Here is a 27,154-nt window from a genome sequence, read left to right as displayed (position 1 = left end):
CCTTTGGCGCCTTTAGCGCACGGATAGCATCATGAAACTAAACTGGCGTCAAAACATTTTAATTAAACCTGAAAGTTGTCATGCTTTGTCTAAGTGTCATAGTTGGACAGTATCTCGTCTCACTTCTGGAAGGGTGGAATATTTACACTGCATGCTTAGATCATCAACAGGTTTAGGTGGAACTCTATCGAAAAAAACTCTTGTCTGTTTGCCTAGCACTAACTAATTGGTCTTCTCTTCGTTATTTTACAGGCGTGCAATTCTAGCTAACACGGATGTCTCGGGCACAACACCATGGCAGAGTGCCTTTCTCCATGACTATTGGGGCACACCGCTAACAGACAGTGGGTCGCACGGTTCCTATCGACCGCTTTGTGTTCTAACATTTCGTCTGAATTTTCTACTGAGTGGCTACAATCCATGGGGCTTCCATCTGGTGAATAATCTCCTACATTGCTTAGCCACCGGATTGGTGGTGAAAGTTGCGCGACACTTCCTATCCTCCGTATGGGGTGTTGTGGCAACGGGTGCTCTCTTTGCTGCACACCCCATACACACAGAAGCTGTAGCCGGCATTGTTGGACGAGCCGATCTAGCCGCTTGTGTTTGCTATTTGGTGGCATTCCTGACATATATGCGCCACATCGCGTGGCGGGAACGGGGGGATCCGATGCAGTGGCTGGCTCTCGCCTTAACCATTCTGACATCTGTTGCCGCACTGCTCTTCAAGGAGACAGCAATTAGCGCATTGTTAGTGTGCGGCGTGTTTGATGTGATGCGTGGTCTGGGTGGCCTAAAGGACAAACATCGTCTGCGTAGTCTCTGTGTGCTGGGCTCCATTTTAGTTGGCTGTGTTTACTGCCGCCTAATGTTGATACCCAAACCCCAGACTTTGTTCTCCACAGCCGACAATCCCATTGCAAAAACAAACTCAATGTGGACACGCTTCCTGACCTTCCTGTATCTGCCCGTATTCAATTTCAAACTGTTGCTAAATCCACAAGTGCTTAGTTTTGATTGGGGTATGAATGCCATACCACGCATCACCAGCCTTTGGGATGGCCGCAATTTTTTGAGTGCGGGCTTTTATGGTGCATTGGCTTTCACCGGCTGGCGCAGTTGTTGTACTCTACTCAATTGCCATAAACGCCTGGGCAGCACCAGTCAGAAACACTCAACAGCACAGAACTCATCCTCAGCATATAATGGGGCCACATACCACCTGCAGCCACAGACACAACGCAAGTCACGAACCAAGCGAAAATATGGCAAGCAAATACAGTGTCAAACCGCAAATACAAATGCAGCCGTGGTGGCTCCGACACGGCCAACGGAAAGCTATTTCATGATGAGATCGCCGTATTCAGCACCTCCAACCATCGGCACCCCCACCTCATATCTCAAACATAAACTATTCGGCGTAGGACCGCCACAACATGTGTGTGGTGATTGCAAACAGGAATTGAGCTCCCTACACCAGTGCACCTCGTGTCGGGTTCTGAACAATAACAACAATGTTCTGACACTCAACACGTCGAACATGTACCGCAGTGAATGCTGCTGTCATCAGTTAATGTCTTCCAGTGGCTCTTTTGGGACGCCACAGCTTTTTAGTTTTGCCCTGCACAAGGCCATATCATGTGTGGTATCAACGCGAAGTTCCCGCAGCAGCAGTAGTTGCAGCAACTCAACAACGGCCAGTAATAAGAGCTCCGACAGTAGTGCTTCCTCCACCTGCAGCTCCCAATCATCGAAGTCGACTGCGTCCTCATCGTTGGTGCATCGAAACACAGTATGCCTTACATCGTGGCCAGGACTGCAACATGAGGAGGAATTCTTGCTGGCTCACATGAGTCCCAAGTGTGCAAATGCCAGCATTCTTTTGATGGCCTTGACATTTCTCACCTTACCCTTCCTGCCTGCCACAAATCTTTTCTTCTATGTGGGCTTTGTAGTAGCCGAACGTCTACTCTACTTGCCCAGTGTGGGCTTCTGCCTGCTGGTGGGGTTTGGAGTATCAAAACTCTTTGAACGGAACCGAGGAGTGAGGAGTAAGACAAATCGTCAGATAATCCTAACAAGTCTGGGTATTTTGATTTTGGTCTTGAGTGCCAGAACAATGCGCAGAAATTTGGATTGGAGAGATGAGGAGAGTCTATATCGAAGTGCTGTGCAAATAAATCCACCTAAAGGTAAGGATGACATTACAAAACAAAATAGAAACAGAAAATTGTGAAATAAAATGAAAACTAAAAATTAATCTGTTTTTACAGCTCTTGGCAATTTAGGAAGTGTCCTTAGTTCTCTGGCTCGCTACAAAGAAGCAGAGGAAGCTCTATTAGAAGCCATCAAATATAGGCCAAATATGGCAGATGTACATTTTAATCTGTAAGTATCCGCTAAATGTATGCATATATGTGAAATTCTTTTGCAGAATAAAAAATTCTACTGAATCTAATTACACCGTAAAAAACGAACACAATTTGAAATCATTTCTAGCTTCCTGTACCTTAAGTGATAAATACATTTAAAAGTATGGCCTAACACGTAGATCTTAATACTAGAAATAAATACAATTATTAGTTAGTTTGCAGGGCACGCGATGCCAATTGTGATCCAGTGGACTGGCATTTTGAGTTAAATAACCTTAGTTTCGGTGATCACCTCTATATTGGACAAACTCGTCTCCCCAAGGAATAATTTATGGGGGCCCAGATATGGAGAAACATTATCTCTAAGTGAGATCGTGCTTCACCCATATATCTTATACCCAAACATACGTGAATGATATTGAGCTGATATCCTTAGAGTACTTGCATTTTTCACTCAAAAATTTATTTATTTATTTATTTATTTTTTTTTGTAACGTTTTCGTTTGTAAAAATATCTTTTGGACATTCACTATGCTCATTTCCATACGCCTCCACTCAAAAACAAGTTTACTTGAATTTAAAGATTAAAGATCATCTCGTAAGGATTTTGGTATTGGTTTTAGCTTTAAATCTAGACTATAAATTTAAAGACATTTGTCCTTAATGTTGTGTAAATTGCGTGTTTTTCAATTTAGGTTTCGTCAACTCGACATTTTATTAACTCGTGTAGCTTTTTTATCCATTGTTTTTCAATAACAAAATGTCCTTCACTCTAAATATTATCATTTATAAATAAATAATCCGGTAGCAGTGATATTTATACAAGTGGAAAGTGGATTAAATTCAAGTTGATATCGCAACCTTACCAGATCGCGGTCATATTTATCTTTACTGGCATTTACTATCGTATTGAAGAGATTAGAGATTTATCTCTACCTTATATTTTTTGCATTGACAATTAATTTCTAAAAATTTCAAATTTCTGCCTTTGTCATAATTGTCAGTCTTTATTTCTTTTTCAAAGTCAATCGTCATATTTGATGTGGGATGTGGTAGCATACAAAACAACTTTAAAGTAATCAAGTGACACAAACATCTACTTCGAAAACCTTGTTATGATTGAAAAAAAAAACATAACAAAACAAATTACTCAAATTCCTTCTATAATGAATCGAAAACTAGAGAAGCAGTTGATTATTTTTTATAAATTTGAACCAACTCGGACAGGGGAATTAGCGATTAGCCTATATATTCTAGCAGAATTTGTACTCACCTCTCTAAGACAACCAAGTTGTGGGTTAACTTGCAACCTCACTACATATACGTGTGGAAGGATACGAACGAATTCTTCTGAACTATGCTATACAAAATATCATTCATCATTTTGTGCCATTTTACGAGCATTTATATTGCTTACAAATTTCAGCATTTAAAAACGAAAACAGAACAGCAATCCAAAAACAAAAGCAAAAAATACAACATTGGCAAAATGAACGAGAAGTCAGTCAAAGAACGAAAGGAAACAAGAGGAGAAAGAAAAAAGAATAAATAGAGCCCAGGAAAAACTAAAATGGTGACAAAAGGGATTTTCTGTATTAGCGCAGAGTCCGTGTAAGGGAAAAGGGCAACCCATCTACTCACTTATGCAGTTAGTCGGGGGAAAAAATGATAGACATCAACTGCAACTGTGCTAGTGAGTGATAGCATGAAGAAGAGTCGAACTGGTACTTTCGATGTGATGATGACGATGATGGAGGTGGAAATGGCAATTCTGGATTTGCACTTAGTACTGAAGTTCCCTCCACATGAATATGCAAGCACGTATGAGGCCTTTACTATTCATGGATTTTTTTTTCCATGCCGTCATCCTCAGCAGTCACCTTGCTTTTGCTGTCTGTGGCTGTGAGCAATTCATCTCCCATAAATGCTTTGAGGAATACAAACCGAAACACTTTTCCCACTTTTTTCGCCTATCCTTAAGATTTCGTGCTTTTTTCGTTCGTTCATCCTTATACCTCTGTGCATGTGATGCCTTTTCAGATAGTTGATGCTTCAAACGCAACGGTAGGCGATGATTGTTGAACTCTGTTTCGTTTTGTAAGGCATTTTGTGGCCATGTCAATTAAGCCCGAAAACTACAATGGTTTGCAATTCAATTAGCCTAGTTGGGTTTAGGCAGATAGTCTGGGAAAATGCATGACATGTCTGAAATTAAACGTATGCACTTCAAACTCAGCAAACACCTATAAACGTTGTAAAACGAGATAACCGTAGAAAATATTGAGTTTCATATCACAAGAAGACAAAAATAAAATTGAGATGAAACAAAATTTAAAAGGCCTGGTTTCTGAAAGAGGAAAGTATACACACACGTTTTCATAAAACTTACATCTTAGCATAACGCGATTTTAAAGGTCTAGTATTTCTGCATTTAAGAAAATGAAAATACATACGCAATCGTATGTATCGAAAAAAATATGTAGGGTTTAAATCGGGAGTATACGGATGATGGACTAGCTCATCATCTTCCTAATCTATTCAATTATGGTGAGAGGTGTGTGCTACTGTCCTGGTGAAAGGGCATATTTTTTTTCTCCATATAAATCCCATCTATCTAAATACCGATTATCTCAGTTATCTTGCGCATATTCAATAAACACACAACAAAAAAATAAGAATCTAAATCTTATTAGAGCCTTATACGTTATTTTTCTGAAGCTATTCGCCTAAGAGGATCAGAATTATGGGCTAATAACTATAGGTTTTTGCATCACAATAGTATTGTTGAAAACCAGTGTAAGGCCATCTTTAGGCATAAGGTCCAGGAAATTATCTGTAAGTGGGCTTCATTTTATTTCCAGAGAAGACACCAAGAAAGTGTAAAATGAAGCAAAAATCAGTTCATGATATTGGAAATTTAGTTACGCAATTTGGTATAAAGGTAAAAAGACGAATCTTCATAAGGCATAAATATTTTTTAGTAGTTTGGAATTAATATAACTCGGTAACATTTTTAAAATTAGCTATTTTATAGGCAAGACAATAGCATTTCATGAAATTTAAATAATTTACTGTCATTTTCGTGAAACTCCGTTAGGCCTTAACTCTCAGTTAACAAAGAGAAAATTGATGATATTATTGTCGTGGGTTAATTTTAACTGAAATTTGCTTCTTTTAACGGAACTTTATAAAAATATGGCTTAGAAGTTTAACGGCCATTTTCATGTAGCTCCGTTAGGCTCTAACTGCCAGTTAACAGAAAGTAAATTGCAAATATCTTCTCTCCGGTTAACTTTAACTGAAAATTTTTCGTCAGTTAAGTTCCTAACTGGCCTATGGAATATAAAGGCAAGATGACAGCTTCGTCGATAATACGGTTTAAAAGTTGGTTAGTTAACGGAACACTAACGGAGCTTTATGAAAATGGGGGTAAGTGTAGAATGGCAGCAAAACGTCTAAATTTAAATCAACATGGGGTCTAGGAAGAAAATATCTTGATGATATTGCGGGTGTAAAAATTAAAATTCGAAATTATGTAGCCAACTTTTCTAGTCAAATATATGGCCCATAAAAGATTTCATAGAAAAATCTATAGTATAAACGAAACTACTAAAATATATGATTAATCAAATTTAAAACCTCTTAATATTTATTAAATAATGACTAAGCTCTTTTATCATTGTGAAAAAAAAAAAAACAATAAAAGAATTTCACAAACCTCAAACAAAAAAGTTCGAAATACCAAAATTTGTAAGACTTCCATGAGAATTTCTCTCGCAAGAAATAGTTGGTAAACAGAACAAACTATTAAGTTGCTGCTATTATTATTACTAATCTTTTTGCAATTTCATAGTGGCAATAACAAAAAAGACTCCTTATTTTCACGTACACCCAATCCAACCGCAGTTTACAAATCACCGTCATATAATCAATAGAGCTTAAGGTATTTCCGAGATTTGTTATTCCATTCAAGTGGGATGTGAATTGAAAACAAAGTAAATCCACAGGGAGGAAAAGAGACGAAGAGTACACAAGGTAAACCACCAGTGAATTCAATTCAAAGTAAACAACGGAAACTTATAGAAATGCAGAGAAGGGAAAACCACCAAACAATACTGCAAACGAAACATAAAGTAAACATTGTGGAAATACACGAGAGTAATTTCCATTGCACCACTTGGCGATGACTAACGAACAGCGTGGCAAAGGGACAACTAAAGATAAGGCCAAGCCAGAGACCCGGTAGCTTAAAACAAGGTATGGCATCTGACTTCATGGTTGTCACCCAGCCAGCCAGCTGTATTAAAGCTAGATGCGAAGATAGTTACAGAGAGAGAGGAAGGAACAACAATTTAAACCACATTTCATGGAACAACAATAGGCAACACCAAAAACAATAACAACATATCCAATAAACATTTCGAAACAAAATAAAATAGCGAGAAAAAAGTAAATAAATATGAGAAACAATATGTTGAATGCCAAAACCAATTTAAAAACAAATTCATGTCCCACCCAACTCCGTCACCATTCTAGCCCTCGACACGTGGCCGTGGCGGTTCAATGGAACAACCAGACATCCAGCTGCTTGTGGCATCATCGTTTATCTTTAGTCTACGTCATCCCACCCCCTCCCGACATGTAGCTAAAGAATTGTAGATCATATTACCAGAACATATTGTTGTCCTGGCACAGAGTAGCTATACTCACGTGAAGGCTACAGCAGAGTCCCGTCTGTTTGATATGGCATTTAGATGTGCTCTTCTTGATGATATTTTGTACTTTTTGGCATATATATTTTCTTAACGATTTGCAGTCAGTCCATATACATTTCCATACATCATCTTCTGTCGAGGTTTCTCTCTTTGTCTGTCTGTCTGTTTGTTTGTTTTTTTTTTTTTTGTCCTCTCTCCCCAGCTTCCAGCTTTGCGCTATAAAGTACAAATAATGCTTATCGGAGATGTTCTCAAACATCAGAAGGAAAATAACAAATAGCAAATGCCAATATCGCAAAATACTGATGATGTTCTTGATGATATACAGTGGCTTATGAAGAGATATTTATTTCATAAATAAATAACCCATAAATCTTTTAAAAAACTCCAAACAAATAAAAGCAATTGGTTTGTAATTTATAAGAAATTTAACTGCTGTTAATTTCACCACTCTTACAAAACAAAATCAATTCCAATTCGATTTTCCAGGAACTTAAAAAACCCTGCTACGAAATTGGAAGGACCGATGAGAGGATGCCCTAAATCAATACCATATTTGATGGGTATTATCAGAAACAAGGTGAAGAAGTGAGCCTTTGGTTTTTAGGAAATTCGTTACTTAACGGATGTATTACTGATATATTTTCCAATATTGGGTAACACATATATATATGCTTGGAAGTTTAAATACAATTTTAAGTATACAAAAAACCATTGCTTTTACTGAATAAGAAAACATAAGTAAGCTCAATATACAATTTTAGACCAACGAAATTTCCATTTATTCCCAGCAAAAAATTTGGAAGTTCTTCCAAAGACACAATTTTACAAGGACTTCCAGAAGATGCACTCCCAATGATGTTTTTTATTTTAACTACCCAGGCAGTTCTTTTAATTCAATTTTTCATAACTTGGTTTTTTCATACTTGTAAGGGGTAATTTTAACTTTTTTTGTTTCAACTAGGTTAGAAACAGAGTAAGAATTCATAAAATGGTACAAATCATTTAAATTTTGTCGAAAAAAATACCGAATCCAATCCGAAAAAAATTGTGAATTTTTGAAAATATTTAAAGTCACACGTTTCCGACAAGCGTTAGAATCCATTAAAAGTTATAAAAATTTATATTTTTTTTTTACAAAATATCACAGAATTTTTTAATTTACATCCAAAACATTGAATTCGGATCACACCTAAAGAAGTGATGCAAATTCATTGCAACGGCTGTTGAAATGGAGGACTTACGTCCTATGACAAGCCCATGTTAAATTCATCGCTCAATTTTGCACCACTTCCGGATCCAAAAACAACATTTGCATTACTTTTTTGGCGACGCTTTTTTTGCTGGGTTGTTAAAATTGTTTTTTTGAAGTGAAGAACAAAGTTCGATGAGGGCAAACGTGTACCACAAACAAATATTTATTAGCAGCTAAAGAAACATCTGTACCAATAGGAGGAAACACCGATGGAGAAACGATTAGTGTTTTTGTGAGATAACTCACGATAATCAAAAGCTACAATTTAGAGGATTAAGGCCATTCAAAAACGGTCTTACATAAACTGTATAGACATGATGTTTCTGGCTAATAAAATGATTAAAAAACCAAAATTCTACTTGTATTCGAAATATAAACTGTCGTTAACGCGTTTTGAAAGGACTCTGACCGGAAAAGTTATTTTATTAATCACTCTAACTGAGTGGAAAATGTCTATAAATGTCACGGCTCCGCCAACATATATAACAATCAATAATATGAGGGATATATGTTAAAATCAGGCAATAAATGCTGAATTTATATCTAAATCTAAACCGATAAGGGTGATGACAATGGATTTACTTCTTTACAAACACGATTTCATTTTAGTCTATATTGTCATATGGAACAAGATATTCCCCCATAAAATCTCTTTAACGTTCAGTTTTTTGAGATTTAGATATAGCTGTTTCGACTGATCTTCAACAATTTACGATTGCACAACTCACACAAGAAGATGACAGTACTTTTTGCCTTTACATCAGTCATTATATTAAATTGGCCCTAACTATATGGAAAAATCACTTCACATTCATTGGATAATGTAACATATATTCCCTAACAAAAATTTGTAGTTTTTAAAAAATAGTTTTTTGTAAAGTCTATTTGAAATATATGATTCCAAACAGATTTTTTTTAAATTATCCAGGCATGCTTTTTAAACTTCTGCCCTTTTCAAAAATATACGACAATTAGAGATGACTTCTCCGAAAAAGATGACCACCAGATGGTTTCATATTTTATTTACAATGTGAAATGACACTCTTTGAAATTCTTTTTAAGTTAGTTGATAAAATATGAGATCCTAACTTCTTAAAAGAAAATCCTTGTGCGCGAACTTTTCAAATTTTTAAATTGAATTTGATATCAACTCTTGCTTACAAAATTCTGTGTAATTCAATGCCAAGATATTTAGTTACTTGTTTGCATAGGATTACCTTCGTCGCTATGTCATTAATGTTTAAGTATTAAATCTATTGAAATGTTTACTATGAACTTAGACAAATATGAAGCGAGAGATAAAACAAAAAATATAAATTTCAAGGAATGGACACAACTCTCAGTGGGTAGTGATGTGCAAACTTACTGGTACGGTTGATGTTTTCGTACAAACTCGATCATTATTAAAATGGCCAAAGCATAAGTATAGCTCACATAAAAATATTCAATTTCAAACAGATCGAATTTAAATGGGAATCAAGGAATGTAAGGCCCATATCACTCCATAAACTGAACTCCGGGGTTTTCTTCTTAGGCATATCTGATTTGCTTCATATTTTGATTTGTTCTATACAACTAAGTAAACGAGTTCTGTAGGTTTTCTGCAGAGTCTGAGGATTGCAATGCACGACGTAGAGTATGGTGGGTTCAATCCGAGTTCCGAGTGGTATTTAAAAGCCTCTCAGTAATGCTGGTGACATTACTGAGTTTATCAATAGAAGGATGTTCTTTGTAACATAGAATAGTGCAGTATGCATAAGAAGGAAGTTTTCCAACTATGGTATCAAAATGGACTGAATAGTCTAAGGTTGCCAAAAAATGTAGGATTGTCACTATGCCAAATCTAACCGAACCTAATCCTTATTTCATTCCATACGATCCTCCATTATTTTTTATATCCACTGTGCTTGCTGTGTGCTCCTAGTGGTTGTCCTATTGCTGTTGTGATAGGTTGAAGTACATCAAGTATTTCTTATGTTTGTTTGACTCGATAACTGGGTTGCTAGAATGTCTGTTCGTCTGACCGTCAATCAGGCATACATCATCCCAACTGTTTGTCAGACTGATGCCCAAGTACGAGAGTAAATTCGTCAGTTGCAGAAGCAACACCAGTACCAGTAGAGTAACAGTAGCAAGAGCAGCAGGTATCATTAGTTGAAGCATAGCATATTCCGCCTTACATCCTGTAACCACTGGAATATTTCAACATCAAGCGTCGATTACTTGCCAGTAAAGTGGAAGGTGGTAGAAAATCGAAAAATGAAAATCAAGATGAATTCCTATGTTAAGTGTTTTTTATTTCCAACTCGACAAATACGACAAGAAAGAAGAACTTCATTGAATCAAACATGAAGCGGTTGTAGCTAGTATGGAAGTGGGTGGCTTTCACGCTGTAGCATAGGATTGAAGTCACAGAAAGATTGGAAAAAGAAGAGCAACAGAATAAACACTCCATAGAGTAGTGGAGTACCCAACATTCGTTCTTTCGAGTACCAGTCCATCCATAGTCATTGAAAAGAAATCAAATTATTCAGCTCAATGATTATCGGTTTTGTTATTTGGTTTTGGTTTAGATGATGCTGTTTGCTCCGCACTATCTCAGTGCTTGAGAAACGGAGGCATCTTCCAGAACCTTAGCCTTCCGCTCTGTTCCTTTTGTCTCCCCTTTAGGATAGTACATGATTACAGTGAAGGTACAAGGATGTTTTCTGTGAAATAGCAATACGTACACTCACATTCAGGTCAAACGTAATTCCATTTCGATTTACCCAAGTTGAAGAAGCAAACACTGTGAATTGAAAGATTTTCATTTGTGCCTGACAACATCCTCTACCCCCGAATCAGGGCTAGTACCATAGTGGTTTGATAAAACAAAATGGGAGGAAGGCTTGTGGCCTGGTGCTTGCTTTTTATAAATTATTTACGATAAACAAACACTCCACTGTTGCTGTTTGCTATCCAGTCTTGTTACATTTCTTTTGTTTGTCGGCTGTTTTTTTCGATTTCCCGCAATCTTAACACGCAATAAAGTTTTTTGTTTGGGAGGAAGTCAAGTACATCACCAAGGACTGAATACTGCAAGTATTGATGGATTTTGTGGCCCAAGCCTGTTGGGTGGAGTCATTGACTTCATAAAGTTAAATTAAGAGATGTCGATTTCAGATAATTACAATAATTGATAATGGTGCGAACGTGAGTTTTCTTCGGAAAAAAAAATATAAATTAAAATATTTGTAGGTCAGACAGAAGATACATGGACTCAGAAAAACGTGAACACTCCAGGGCATTAAAAACAATTTAACTCTATGTAGGTCATTAACACGAGGAAGTTTCCCTGAAAAAAGAAAAAACTATACACAGTTGAAGAATAAAAGATCTTTTTTTTACATTTTGAATACCAATCTTTGGTCCAAAGTACGAAATTTTCTTAAACAAATGCAAAAAAATTATGCATAAAAATATTCTTTAATTTGACGAAAACTAATCACTTATTTTTGTCATATCGGCGTTTGTAATACAGTTTAGATACAATTTTGGAAAATTGTAATTGTAATGTGATTTCAAATTTTCACGAGAAAATGGAAAATATAAATATAAATATAAAGCCCTGGCTTATCATACGAAAAATTGCAAGCATCATAGAGTAAATTTATACACGGATGTTACACGCACAGAAAAAACATGTTTGGACATGGTTGCCGCATCCATTTAATGCTTATTTAGAGTATGTAATTGTCGCGAAAACCATGTATTTTGTCTTTGTAAAAATAATTTTCGAGCGGAGAAAAATATATGTTGGCAATAAGCATTTAAATGGTTCTCAAATGCCGCAAACATGTTCTATTATTTAAATGATAGAATTTGAGACCATTATATGGTCAGGAAAATCATGTATCTGACCATTCAATTTTTTTACTTTTTTGCAGAGAAAAAAATATTTTTATAGTTTACGTATAGACATGTCTACAACCATTACATGGCCATAAAGACCATGTACATTGTTTTCGTGACCATTTAATTTTTTATTTTTTTGCAGCGACAAGAATTTTATAAAAACATTGAGCAGGTACACACGATTTTCATTTTGCGCGTCAGTCGTGTGTTGATTGTTTCTTGGAATGGACGGAGAATACGGAATTATTGTTAATTTATTTGTGTTAATTTATTTATTCAGAAATGGCACGTGGTTTTATGTGAATACAAAAAAGGAAAGTGTAATTGAAAAAAATATACCTGGTTTTTGTTCTGCATTTTGATATATGGTATAATTTATTTTTATTTGCAGTTACATGATGTCTGCGTTTGTACATTTGATGGTCACGAAGTAAATATGGAATGATTACTTATTGTTGAAATTGAACCAAACTAGAGTGTGTAAAAATATGTGAAGTTTGCTTGCACGACATTATAAATACAAATAAACAATGAATTAGTTTATAAATAAATAAAAACAAATAAATAAAGTTGATTTTGTGTTTTCTTTTCTCAAGTGGCGTCCTTTTTTCGACGACGAAAAAAGTTTTTTCATAAAAATCAAAACATTTTAGGTTGTGACCATGTTCTTTTAACTAGAAGAAAAACATTTTTGACGAATAACATAACATTTTAGATCGTGACCATTGTCTTTTAATGGAAACAAAATTCTTTTTATCAATATAATAACATTTTAGATGAGGACAATTGTATTTTTCTTAGAACCATGTTCACTGAGCCAACATGGTTGCAGGTTAAAATGTTACATGGTCGCCGCAAAAATAGCAGCTATCATATTATTTTGCTCTTCGAATATGATTGTGGCAATCATGTTTCTTCTCTGCGTGTACATTATTAAAAATCTGCCTTTTTCTAGTTGTACTCTCCGTGCAAATAATATAAAAATCGAAGTAAAGTTTTGCACTCTATGGGCAAATTAGTTCGTATCAATCCTTTCTCAAGAATTTTTAGACAATAGAATTTCATTTTTGTTTAAAGTATTTTCTTTAAGATGAAATAATGGCAAAAACTCTCATTACCCGGTAATCTTGTAGGTAAGTCTGTTTAAAAATTAATAACCACTTATTAATTGGCATCGCTCCGGATTACATTTACATACGCATGTCCTAGGAGGGAAGTACTTCTCCCCAGGCATACACTTGGCCATGAAATAATTAGTGCTTATAAAGCATATAACCACCTAATGTGTAATCACTTATTCGTAGATATAGCAAAGTTTGCAAAATAGCCACTTATTGTCTCAGGCAACCAAATCTCGAAAATATTGATTTCTATCGCCGACTACAATGGATCAAAATATGGAGAGTAATGCTGTAATAGGAGCACTACTTGAATAGAAACGAATATTGTATAAATAAACAAAAAATCTAATAAATCATCTAAATAATATTACACGCAAATTAATTTCACACTTAAAATAGAAATAAATGTATGTTGTTGAAGGGAGTTGGAATCGTGAATTACGTTATAATATACCCAATAGCACATTCACATTAGGTTCTAAATCTACTAAAAGTGGATTATGAGCCCCTTTTTTAAATGGCATTTTAAATCTAGTTTAAGAGCGTTTTGGAAGTGTAATATGAATGAGGTATAGGAAAGAATTTATTTAAAACATAATATGATAATGTCATTATTTTAAAACACAATTATTATGAATTATTTGTGATAAAAATTTCTTAACGAAAAAATCTTTGGCATTAATGTTACATTAGGTTAGGTTAGGTTAGGTTAGGCGTCAGCGCGATGTATCAGGCTCACTTAGACTATTCAGTCCATTGTGATACCACATTGGTGAACTTCTCTCTTATCACTGAGTGCTGCCCGATTCCATGTTAAGGTCAATGACAAGGGACCTCCTTTTTATAGCCGAGTCCGAACGGCTTTGAAACCCTCAGAAATGTCACCAGCATTACTGAGGTGGGATAATCCACCGCTGAAAAACTTTTTGGTGTTCGGTCGAAACAGGAATCGAACCCACGACCTTGTGTATGCAAGGCGAGCATGCTAATCATTGCATCTTACATCTTCTTTTTGATTTTTTAAGTAAATGCTCAATTATGGGAATAATTATACCTAATGGTACCATCATTTATTCTATTTTATTAAGTCATTAACGGCCAACTGCCTAAAATTTGAGAATAACAATTCGAAAATTACCGACAAGTATTTATTTTTGTCATTACAAATTAGTCATTACAACTCACCACAATGTAATGCAACTTGTAATGACAGCTTTACACCTGGTAATGCCAATTGTAATTAGATTTGGTTACCTAGTTTTTGCTGGGTATGTCTGTAATCTGTTTGATTTGAAGAAATGAGACAAATGAAAAATTGGATTCCCTAGTAAAAATTGAGATATCTAATTTTATATGATTAGATATGTGTAGATCCGCGAAATGGTCAGATCTAACGAATCCCATGCCCTAGATATAATTATATCTATCCCTATATATAGTTTGATCTCGTTATGAATGGAATTATATCTAAGTCTATCTCATCATATTCGATCCATACATTTTTACACGGGTTGTCTAAAATTTATTTTTTGACAAAAGATCTAGACTATAATTACAAACTGGTCTGGTCCTCGAAGGCACCATGTATCTATTTAATTTGCTTCTGAATAGTTCGTACTCATAGTCGTTCGCACTATCTTTAAATAATAAAGCCCAATATATACTGTGCACGCAGAGAAGGAATATGATCACCTCAAACATGTTTCAATAGCAAAATGTTATTTTTGTATGGTGACCATGTAACATGTTTGTCACTAAAATGTTATTTTCTCGTCAAATATAACCTGCTTGTCGAAATCAGATACATGATTTCAGAGAAAATAACATGGTTGCGAAAACCATGTTACATGGTCACCACCCAAAAATAACATTTTGCTCTTAAAACATGTTTGAGGTGATCATATTCCTTCTCTGGGTGTGGAGTCAAAAAAAAATATATATAGCAAAAAGTGACTTTCGGAAAAAGTTGTTTTATAAAAAAAATAATTTAAGTTTTAAAGTATAAAATTTAAAAATAAACGCATTTCCGAACAACGAATCTCACTATGTATGAGCAAACTCACTATGTATGAGTCAAAAAAAATATAGAGCAAAAAGTGACTTTCGGAAAAAGTTTTTTTATAAATAAGTAATTTAAGTTTTAAAGTAGAAAATTTAAAAATAAACGCATTTCCGAACAACGAATCTCACTATATATGAGCAAACTCAGGGCAGGTCTGAAATACTCAGCTTTATCAAAACAATTTAATCCACTTATATAAGTCTACTTCATAAAAAACTAATAGTGACAAATTTATAGAGTCTTTTAATTTTTTGTCACGATTTAAATCCTACCAGGACACTATATTAAGACCGAAATGTGTCTTATGGGTATCTATACGTTATTTTCCTAATTTGGTTATGAAAAAATCATTCCTTTAAATTTCTCCATTCCACTTGGATATGCCTGAAGCCCTGTTAATGTCTTCTAAATGTACCAGAAGAACATAATCCCAAAAAGGCACAAATATGACAAGCAAACATGCTTACATGAAAAAGCAACCAAGCAAAATACTTGATGTTGGATGCAAAAAAAAAGACTAAACAACAACAACGAGAAATATGCACATTTTCAGTCAAAAACGCAATCACTTCAATATGCAAGAGAGTATGTGAGTGAGTTTCACGTGAACATATATATGTGTGTGTGTGTGTTTGTGTGAGTACTAGGCATTGTAGTCAGTGAGAGGTGGCTGTTGCCGTTTTGTTGCTCACACAAGCATTTCCGTCAATTCAATGAAAATTTTCCAAAGGAACTCCAACAATAACAACAAAATTGCACTGAGACATGCGTCATGGGAACAAAACCGAGTGTACTATGAATGAAGGACGAACTAGTGAACGGATTTTCCTACGAATTTGACAAAAGATAGCACAATGCACACATACACACACACCCATATGTGTGAACGTTATGCTGCACACATTCATGGAATCTGGAACTAAAAGCCCATTTGTGTCAAACACAATACGAAAAATGACTGAACAATGTTGAAGGCGAATACAATAATACTTCACAATACCAAGATGAAGAGGAGCAACAACACCAAAAACGTTAGACAAGCCATGTGGAAAAAACGCCAGCAAAACAAACTAATAGAGGAGTTTACAGAAACCCCATTTTTTGTGAGACCCAAACGAAGCTTATCCAATTTCAAGAAAGCCCTTCAAGCCCGCATTGAATCCCAAGGAAAGGCCCTTTCATTATTCTTTCAGGGAAGTCAGTGGGGAAAGGAGGCTCGAGAGTATAATAGCAAGCAATAGGAATCATGTTAGTGAACAAAAGATTGAAAAGGCAAAAAGGTAGACACTTCAACCAAAAAAAAAACATAGATTTCATCACTCCGTTTGCCCGTTAATGCTAAAAAATTAGTGTACCACAATACCTTTTTATATATAAATACTTGATTACTTATGATATTAGTGTTGAGTACATTGATTAACACCCGTGTTAATCGAATAGTATATGTCAAGCATACTGGAATAATCTTTATCTCATGACTTCTTAAGCGATATACCATTTTATTCGATAATAATTTTTGGCCTAATTATTAATACATTCATTAGAATGTATTCGTTTGATTTTACAAACTGAAAATCATGATTTTGTCTATACACTAATGATTTTGGTATTGATTCCGAACCAAATAAGCGGAGTATTGAAGTATGGACACATTTAAGACACACTTCTCTTATAAGTTTGAATTGTGCGTATTTGATTCTGGGAAGCAAATTTCAATTCATTCATTTTTTTTCAGTTTTTTTCTTCATGTGCTATCTTAGTCCTTTAAAAACGTGTTAACGAAAATTTAATATCCAAATTTAGACTCGACTACAAGTAAAAATTATGTTATGTTTCAAATAAAAGATGTCTTTAAAATAAAATCTTAAAAGCTCATCTCATATTTTGAAACGCTTTTTAGCTTTGTAGGCCAGATGCAAAATTTAAAGACGATTTCATTAATTTTTAAATTTTTTTCAGAAATATTAAAGCCAAGTTGACCTTAGTAAAATGAAATTTTCTTTTATATTAGGATACAAAATTTTAATCGAATCACTTAACTATAAGGACAAAACTACTTCATTGAAAAGTTTACCGACTTTTGGATAAGGAAGAAAAAACTTTATAACAATGAAATGCGTATTCTATGCTAAGCAAAATTCGCATTCGTATTTTAAGGACATGCAATTTTTGGCCTCACGACAATATTTTTTTCAGTGCAGATTCATTTGATTTCAAAAAACAATTTCATTTAATTTTAAAAAGATCTCATTTGTTTTGATAAAGATTCATTGAATTTAAAAAAGGTTTTATTTGGAGGGAAAATGTTATATAACAACAATATCCAGCACATTGATTTACGGATTCAAAAAACTGAAAATTCCACCCAAAATGTATCGGAATGTAGAAGTTTGAACTTCCCGACATTGGTGTACATACAACGGAAGTTATGCCGGGCCGAGTCTTTAATTGAGTTTTAAAAAATGTTCAATTAAAAATTTAATTGAATCAACAAATTTTTTAATTGAAATAAAAATCAATCACAAAAATTAATAGTATCAATTAATTTTTTAATTGTATCAATTAATTTTTAATTGAACTTCAATTAATCTTTTAATTGATACCATCATTTCAGTGATTGAAGACATTTCAATTAAAAAATTAATTGGATCAATTAATTTCGTGATTGAATCAGAAATTGTTTTGTGTGTATGTTTATTTGAAGGCTATCACACCAGATTCTGTATGGACGATATTGACTCACATAACATAAGGACCTAAAATAAAACCAGATTCCAAATTTCAGCAAATCGGTTGCAAATTTTGAACTTTCACACTCAAGAAGGCAAATGGGGAATATATCCGACTCCACAGCCCTTGTGGATAGCATTCACATTTACTAACAATATGAAATAGCTTTTTCGTTTGCATTCGTTTGCATTTCCACCATATTTATAAATTGCCATTGACATAATAGTGCCCTCAAGGTTAATATCTCCCTTTCCCATTATTCTCTTTTCAGAGGAATTTTATATCAAAACCAACAAAATTATCAAGCCGCTGTAATGAGTTTCAAAAAAGCCTTGAATTTTCGACCTAATTTAGCTGGTAAGTAGATTCCTCAGCCGTATGGCTGGACAAAAACTATTCACTGCTTTACCTTTTCCATGAATACACTGACATTCGACATTTTCGTTTGTGTTCTTTTTTTGCTATTACAGTGGCTTATTTGAATTTGGGCATTTCACTGATAGCTTTGGGAAAATGTCAGGATGCCGCTCAAGTACTGCAAGAGGGGTCAAAGGTGGATGGCACGGGCGTAAGAGATCGACAAGGGCATGAAAATGCCCGCATTACATCGTACCTGCAACTGGGAGCACTCTATGTCGAACAGGGAAAATTGCAAAGAGCTTTGGCCGTTTATCGTGAAGCCCTTCATGAACTGCCACACAACTATTACAAGCGTGATGTGCTCTATCATCGAATTGGTGACATCTTTGGTCGTCTACAACAATGGGATGAAGCCGAAAGACATCATAGGGCTGCCTTGCAACTGCAACCCAATCAAGTAGCAGCTCATCTCTCCTATGGCATAACATTGGCCAGAAATGTAAGTTCAATAGCAGGAAAGAATTTTATTTGATGAATTCTTACATCGTTTCCATTAAACATTTTCCCACAGAGCAGTAGAATACCAGAGGCAGAGATGTGGTTTAAACGAGCTTTGCAATTGGCACCTGAAGAGGCCAGTGTCCACCATCATTATGGTAAGGCGGTTCAAATTAATATGCATAGCAGGTTTTCTGAATATCTCCTTCTTCTTAATTATAGCTGAATTTCTTGCATCCCAATCACGCTTGGCAGAGGCCATAGTTTATAGGATAAAAGCAGCTGAATTAGCGCCTCGAGATTACTCCTTAGTGGTTGCTGCAGCTACTGCATTAAGGCTAATGGATCGAAAACTTGAGGCTGAATTTTGGTACAGAAAGGTAAGTGCTTTGGTTAATTTTGAAAATCTATAAACTGCAATTATCGAGTCTATATAATTGTGAAATTCAGATTAATGTTATATACTTTTATAATTTTTAATATATTTGAAAAAAGTAATATGTATAAAAAATCTAAATAGAATCATAACCGCACCAAAGATAGTTGGGTTTGCAATTTTTATCCGACTTACATTAAGTCGGAACCTGGTATTTTTAAACACATAAATTGGTGTGCGGTAACCACTTTCTGTTGTTTAACATTTCATTAATCTAGTAACCTCAAAATTTTTTCTACCACTATCCTAAATTGAAACACTGTAATTTTTTGTTATTTTTTCATCATACTAAATGATCTTTAAAACTCTAGCATCGACACTTATTACCCAATTTGCTTGTAATGTGGAATCTGATTCTCGTTTAGAGCTCACTGTTCCAATCATATGTACCAATAAACGAGAAAATAATTATTAGTTTTCAGTGATTTCAAGGCCATGAAACTACTTCAAATAAATTAGAAATTTTACAAAAAATATCGTCTTACTAAATAAGAAAATATTATAAAACGCACATGATTTTCTATCTACTGGCAAAATTACAAAATATTTTTACACCACTTCAATTTATATGATTGTATATTACAAATAGTGCAATAAAATCAAAAAAGGTGTAAACGGTTTGGTTACAACCGATATATGTATATCGATATCCAAATTATTTGATATTAAATTTTAAGTTTTTTCCCTATTCTCCAAACTTTTGAATTCGGGGATGAAGATGAATTTGCATTAATTATAAAATATTATTGCAGTTTTTTCAATGCATATCAGGGAAACCATCAATGCCATTTAGAATAACACAAACACACTTTCTGTTTTTTTACCGATTATTTTCAGGCTGTCAGTTTACGACCAGGTGACGCCCATGCTCACACCAATCTTGGGGCTATTCTGCACCTACTGGGACGTACGACAAATGCTGCTGCCAGCTATAAGGAAGCCTTGAGACTGCAACCAGGAGATGCAACTACATTGGGTAATCTAGCCAAACTAGGACTAACCGATACCAAATAGAGGACTCCGGTCAATCACACAGACAAGCCGACCCAAATACAATGCATAATATAAATGGACATTCAAACACATGTACATATCCACATATTCACATGTGAATATGTAAATGTGATGAGTGTACATATGCTTTCTATAACTGACTTATATTATTAAGTGTATATTTGTATTATATGTACACACACACCCATATACCCAGTAATAAATGTGTGTGTATGTGTGGATGGATATACTCACATATAAATGTATGTCAATGAACAACCACAAACTAACACAAATCTTCTAAAGATATTGTAAACAAATGTATCATAGGAAACGAAGAACACAACACAAATCCAAGACCAACATTTAAATATTTAATTATGAAATGTAAAAGAAGATTATTAACTTTTGAATTTATGTAAATATCCGCAACCAAAAAAAAAAAAAAACACCGACATCATATTAAATAATACAAATTTTCAAATAAAACCTAGAAAAATATCAAATCTCCTCTCTTCCAAAAACTACATAACACAAATATTATCCTCTGAATCTAGATAAGAAAACAAAGTTTACCACCCGCATCATCCTTCCGGGCATATGATATTCGGTCTTATTAAACACCTTTCATAATTTGCTGTAAATAATTAACATCTTTATCTTGATCATTATATCCACCAGACTTGCAATCCATTATGAATGACTTGTAAATCTTGAATGTAAATAGCTTTCCGTTTTGGAAGAGAGGAGGGAAGAAGTTGAGCGGTTAAATAGCATAGATATTATTTCTGTTATGTTTTATAAATGCATTGAACATAAATGTATATTATCTTGTAGATAATTCTAATGAAAGATAAATAATCTCTTAAACCTTTTATTTCCTCGGACATCCCACTCCCGAATATCCTTTGCTTGCAAATTCTTTTTATTTCTTCCCCATATGTAATAAATTTTCCTAAAGGAAATTCATATATTACCTGTCTTAAATTTTGGATATGAAATCGAAAACACAAAATGATTACAACAAAAAACTTATCTCAGATAACAAGTAAACATATTGTAAATCATGGAAATAATATTAAAGCAAAAGATATATTCATAAAAATATAAAAGTGAAAAATATAAATATTTCAAAAATATACCAAATCGATGTTTTATTCAATAGTAGGATATGTTAATCAATGAACCGATATAAACCTACAGTGAATATTTTTAGTTTTGTTTTTGGGTTCGGGCAAATAAGATAAAAAATTGAGTCCATTTTCGTCCTGATCGAATCTCACCTACTTTCTACCATAGACTTCGCGTCCATTTTCGGTCTGGCCTTCCACCATAGATTTCTTTTGCAGCCAATAACTCACATCCTAGTAATATGGATGTGTATTGTGGTTAAGATACGTATACTATGAAGACATACTTACCAATTATTTAATGGTCTCTCAGAGCGCATAAAAAAATTCTGATTCAATCACGAAATTAATTGATTTAATTATTTTTTTAATTGAAATGTCTTCAGTCACGACAATGATAATATCAATTACAGTTTTAATCGAGCATCGAAAAATACTTGAGTAAAAAATTAATTGATTTCAATAACAAATTTCAATTATTTTTTAATCGATTCAAATAAAATTATTATTTTTTTAATAAAAACGTAACTATTTCCAATCGGTTTCCCAACTGATTTAGTTGTTTTGTTTTGATTAAATAAATGATTGTTTCTAATAATTTTTTAATTAATAATTACAAAAAAAATCCAACAAAAATGGCTTAGTCTTCCGAGTTTGATCAAAAAGCTAATTGTGTGAAGTAATTTTTAAATTAAAAATGTTCAATCATTGACTTAGTTGATTTATTGTTTCTAGTTTGACTAAAAACTTTTTGTATTAATTAAGTTTTTAATAGAAAAAGTTTTATCTTCACTCAAATTTTTAATTGGAAATATTTCGGTGATACTTTTTTTTGTGAAGATCAAAAATCTATTTTATAATTTGTATCTAGGTTATTAAACTTCGTAAATAAATTTAGGGCATACATCAAATAATCTCCAAGAAGAACATAGAGGACATATTTGATATTAATATTGGATCAGAAGGGAGATGAACCAATCTGGATAAAATAGTCTCTAGGGAGCTCCAAAAATTCAACAACTGAAGATAAGACAAAATTAATAAATTTGAGTGGTTAGGTTAGGTTAGGTGGCAGCCCGATGTATCAGGCTCACTTAGACTATTCAGTCCATTGTGGTACCACATTGGTGAACTTCTCTCTTATCACTGAATGCTGCCCGATTCCATGTTAAGCTCACTGACAAGGGACCCCTTTTTATAGCCGAGTCCGAACGGCGTTCCACATTGCAGTGAAACCACTTAGAGAAGCTTTGAAACCCTCAGAAATGTCAGCAGCATTACTGAGGTGGGATAATCCACCGCAGAAAAACTTTTTGGTGTTCAGTCGAAGCAGGAATCGAACCCACGACCTTGTGTATGCAAGGCGGGCATCCTAACCATTGCACCACAGTGGCTCCCAAATTTGAGTGGTTGCTATAGTATGAACTCCAAATAAACTTAATTAAACTTACCTATTCCTAAAGGTGAGTCAACCGATATGTAGAAAGACTTCTTAAAGCTTAGAGATGCGGCATTACTGAGAGGTGATATACCACCGCACGATGATAATGAGAGATTCCATACACTGAAAAAAATATTGTCGTACGGCCAAAGATTCCACGTCCTTCAAATACGAATCTAAATTTTTCCATAAGTCGATAAACTATTCAATGAAGTCGTTTTGTCCTTATAGTTATGTGATATGATCTGAAATTGCGAATCCTAAAATGAAAAAAAAATTATGTTTGAATAAGGTCAACTTGGCTTTAATAGTTCTGAAAAATTCTTCACAATTAATGAAATCACCTTTAAATTTGTTGATTTTTTTATCATCTTGACTACAAAGTAAAAAAGTGCACTCATTGATATAAGAGAAGGCATCGCATCATGTGTGCCAGGTATCGACTGAATACTACAAGTGATCATAAAATAACGAACTGCCACTTTACTTAACCTTACGTAGCCTAAGTATTACGAATTTCTTTTTTTTTCTTTAGCTGTTCACATTGAAATGCTAGTTAATTTACAACCCACATTTGCCCTACTTCAATTGTTGGATTTTTCTTTATACCAATCAGAAGCGAAAACTACTCATTAGTATCCTTTAACGGAGCCAAATATCTTTATGGGGCCGAATAAGATTTCATCTACTTAGCACATGATATCATTTGATGTGATTACCGATTACTTCGATTTCGTAACATGAAGACCTACACAAAGGTAAGGATATTTCCCAGTCTCTTCCATTCGAAATGAAAATTAGCTTCGAAGCAAATTAAACTAAAACCAGATAATGATGGATGAACGAGCCGGACCAAGTAGAAGGAGATGAAGCAAATGAAAGACACACATATACCAACAACCAAGCCTTTGGACTTAGCTTCCAACAAAAAACAAACAACATAAAAAAGTTAAGAGGAAGAGCAACAACCACAACTGATACCCTGAGAGGGATAATATTGCAACAGGACCACTGAAACCACTACCAAAGCGCAGTAAATAAAACCACTCGACCCAAGTGCAGGATTGAATATGGGATCCAGAGTATCCATAGAAATATAAAGGGGTGATTCTAAGGCCATATGGATAAGGGTAGCTGAGCTGTGAAGCCAGAACATCAAAATAGGAAAGACAATCAGCAAATACAGCAACAGCAGTCGGAGTAGTAAACGAAAAAGTATCATCATTACAATGAGTTACAGTGCTGCTTATATTTTTAAGCTACGAAAATAATTGAATTCTTAAGAAGCTTAACGCCATTATAGCGCTTAGATTGCAAAAACAAAACAAAAAGCAGATCAAATTGAATAGAGCCAGTGTAGAGTTGAATTGTGATGGAATAAAATATTAGGAAAATAACCGTAACTATAATCCGTTCACCATTCCTCCTTTACATTAGCTAGAAAAGATGACCACGATGCAAGACATTGTGTTTTCGAAGTTTATGAAATGACTCCCATGACGATGAAGAAGAGGCCAGAATCTCTCGGCACAACTCTACAAATCACAAAAGCTGATGAAACATTTTAATGGCATCCAAGATGGGGAAGGAGATCAAATATGGATTTTAGAACATTTTGTTTTACTTTGGGTTATATGAAACTATATGATACACTATACTAACAGGAATTCATAAGTTGGATACGACACCTTTGGGTAGTTTTATGTAAATCACATATAAAAAAACGAAATGATAACTTCCTCCTTTCTTCAACCACCAGTTCTCCTAGCTTATTGGGATCACGCATCAACATTTTATTATTTTGATTTTTTGGCAAATGTAAAATTACTAAACCGCTTTTGTTGAAAATTCTTTTCTAACACTACTTCACTATCACTTATACTTCAGACACAATGACGATTATCATCCTCTTAAATAAATCTTCTCAAATAACTTGAATCTAAAATCCATTGTCGATATACTTCACATTTGTTTCTCTTTTTGTCCTTGTCCTTCCGATGATGTAATAATCCCCTTACCATACTTCTCCCTCAACAACGATAAAGCTAAAGGATTATAAATTCCAAATCCATATCATAAATTTTGAAACCTTCCAAAAAGTCAGAAGCAACATGGGGAGAAAGACCAGGCAACTATAACTTTACACCAACATCAGAGCTATCCCTGATGATAGTCGGTATGAATGATGGTATGAAGCAACGAGTGACTGAATGGCCGAATGGATGGATGTTGTGCCAATTAGAATAGATGGCTCGTGGTTGGGTTGACATTTGTGATTGGATCGCTCCATCTCCTCCAAATGGCATGGAAGGTGGCGAACTAAGCCATTAGAGTTGGCCTGTAGTCGATGGGCTTCTATAGGCGACCAACTCCCTCGTAGTCATTGCCGAGTGCAATACTGCACAAATTCTGTGGCCAACAAATGGTAGAGGACGTTAAAAACCAAAGGACCCACCATCCAGCTGGTTAAAGACTTTTGACAACCAACACTTTTAATGTCATAGTATTCTCTTTCCTCGTTCATCCGATACTTATTTTTCGTTTTTTTTTTTTTTTGAGATGAAGAGGTCTCTTCTGTCATTGTTGCTGTTGTTTTCTACTATAACTTGGACTCAAGCATTACTATTTTTACTCCGGCGTTGAATGAAGCAGAAAGTAAATGATGCCGATGATGTTGATAATGATGATGATAATATGCAACAGAGCAATGGTTCGTCTAGTACTACTGCACGAGGAAATACCAAAACTCTATCTATGCATGAGAAGGACTACATTTCCAAGTACCATTTAAAAGTGCTTCACTGGAGCACTGCGTTGGCGATGTGCAGGAGTGGCATGCTGTTGGACCAGAATTTAGTAGACCATCATCTTTAGCGAAAGGATTAGGGCGAACTAAACCATGTATTCTCCAAATGCCAGTACTTGAGCCAACAAGTGCGAAAAACAGTCAATACCACAACTTCATGTCTGTTTCTCCTTCAAACCATAAAATATTATGCTAATTTTGTAGAGGAGTGAATGTGCCATTGAAGTGAAATTCCTGGGGATATTATAAGATGACGTATGTAATGGAGTGCTTCAATTACAATCACTTCAAAATAAATTATTTTATTAAAGAAATACTCAAGATATGGTAGAAAGAGCGCCATGATAGTAGTCCATACAACAACGCCATCAAAAAAGGTAAACTCGAAAGAACAAATGAAGGTGATTAATTCGAATTCCACTACGTTTAGTCCATTCATATTTTTTTCGATATGCTTGGGTTAAAGAAAACTGCATCGACATCTGGAAACTTCAAAATCTTCATGAAGTTAAACTGAAATCAAATAATTTGTTTGCAATTGAATTTTTTTCTGTATATAGTGCAGAAGACTCCACTAGACCTTCACTCATTCTTATTTATTTCATTTGAATGCATTATAGATCAATAGGTCGTAAATTAAAAAAAAAAAAAAAACATTTAAATTTTTTTCCAATAATAATTTTCAAGCAGTTCTGACCAGAATCTAGGGTATAGTGATAAAAAATAAAAACAGGTATTTATCAAATATGAAACATTAATGATTTTAAATATGTGGATTAAAGATGAATAAGCTTCAAATGTAGGCTAAGATTCATTGGATCGTAACATAAATTCACCGAGAATCACCCTACCGCTCTCTACCAAACCAAATGAGGGAAAGGACCACACCGATTGTTGGCGGACCAGGATCAATTGATTGGCCGAGATGTTCACGGACGAAAAGGACTGTTTTTCATATGTTTGGGTGTAAAAATTATATGTTTGGAACTCAAATTTTTTAACACAATATTTTTAAGTGCAAGCCAATAATGTTCATTAACTAGCATAACATGTTTAACTAGCATAACATATATGTTAATATGTTAGAATATATTATGTTTCCGACATCAAATGTTTGTAAATATAATATGCTTAGATGCAAACATATATTAATTTAGAAATAGGCTATAAACATATATGTGTTTAGAAAGAGAGACCTAGAGAGTATGCTGCAAGTAAAATAATGGATGTAACCAATTGGCGCCTTAAAAATATATCCACAAAAAGAAAATTTCCTTAAAATTTTTTTCTACCAATGTATGCCCTAAGGTGAAACATAATATGTTCGAACTATACAAACAA

The 27,154-nt window shown here is 34.4% G+C and overlaps 1 protein-coding gene across 2 annotated transcripts in view; it reads left to right on the top strand.

The window, feature by feature from the left end:
- Positions 1 to 21,582, top strand: part of Tmtc2 (Transmembrane O-mannosyltransferase targeting cadherins 2) — a 136,017-nt gene extending 114,435 nt beyond the window's left edge. The window contains exons 5-11 of one of the 2 annotated variants that reach the window (XM_075297964.1): positions 253 to 2,192; positions 2,274 to 2,388; positions 18,421 to 18,506; positions 18,620 to 19,008; positions 19,081 to 19,165; positions 19,230 to 19,387; positions 20,281 to 21,582. In XM_075297964.1, the coding sequence (XP_075154079.1) occupies positions 253 to 2,192; positions 2,274 to 2,388; positions 18,421 to 18,506; positions 18,620 to 19,008; positions 19,081 to 19,165; positions 19,230 to 19,387; positions 20,281 to 20,457 (2,950 nt within the window). In that variant the 3' untranslated portion in view covers positions 20,458 to 21,582. Of the gene's footprint in view, positions 1 to 252; positions 2,193 to 2,273; positions 2,389 to 18,420; positions 18,507 to 18,619; positions 19,009 to 19,080; positions 19,166 to 19,229; positions 19,388 to 20,280 lie in introns of those variants that run through there. The other variant, XR_012719832.1, reaches the window with a different exon arrangement.
- Positions 21,583 to 27,154: the final 5,572 nt, after the last annotated feature.

This window comes from Haematobia irritans, chromosome 2 (assembly GCF_050003625.1).
Source record: "Haematobia irritans isolate KBUSLIRL chromosome 2, ASM5000362v1, whole genome shotgun sequence".
Lineage (NCBI taxonomy): Eukaryota > Metazoa > Arthropoda > Insecta > Diptera > Muscidae > Haematobia > Haematobia irritans.
Note: the sequence above shows the minus strand (reverse complement) of the source record. Positions and strands in the feature narration are given on the sequence as shown.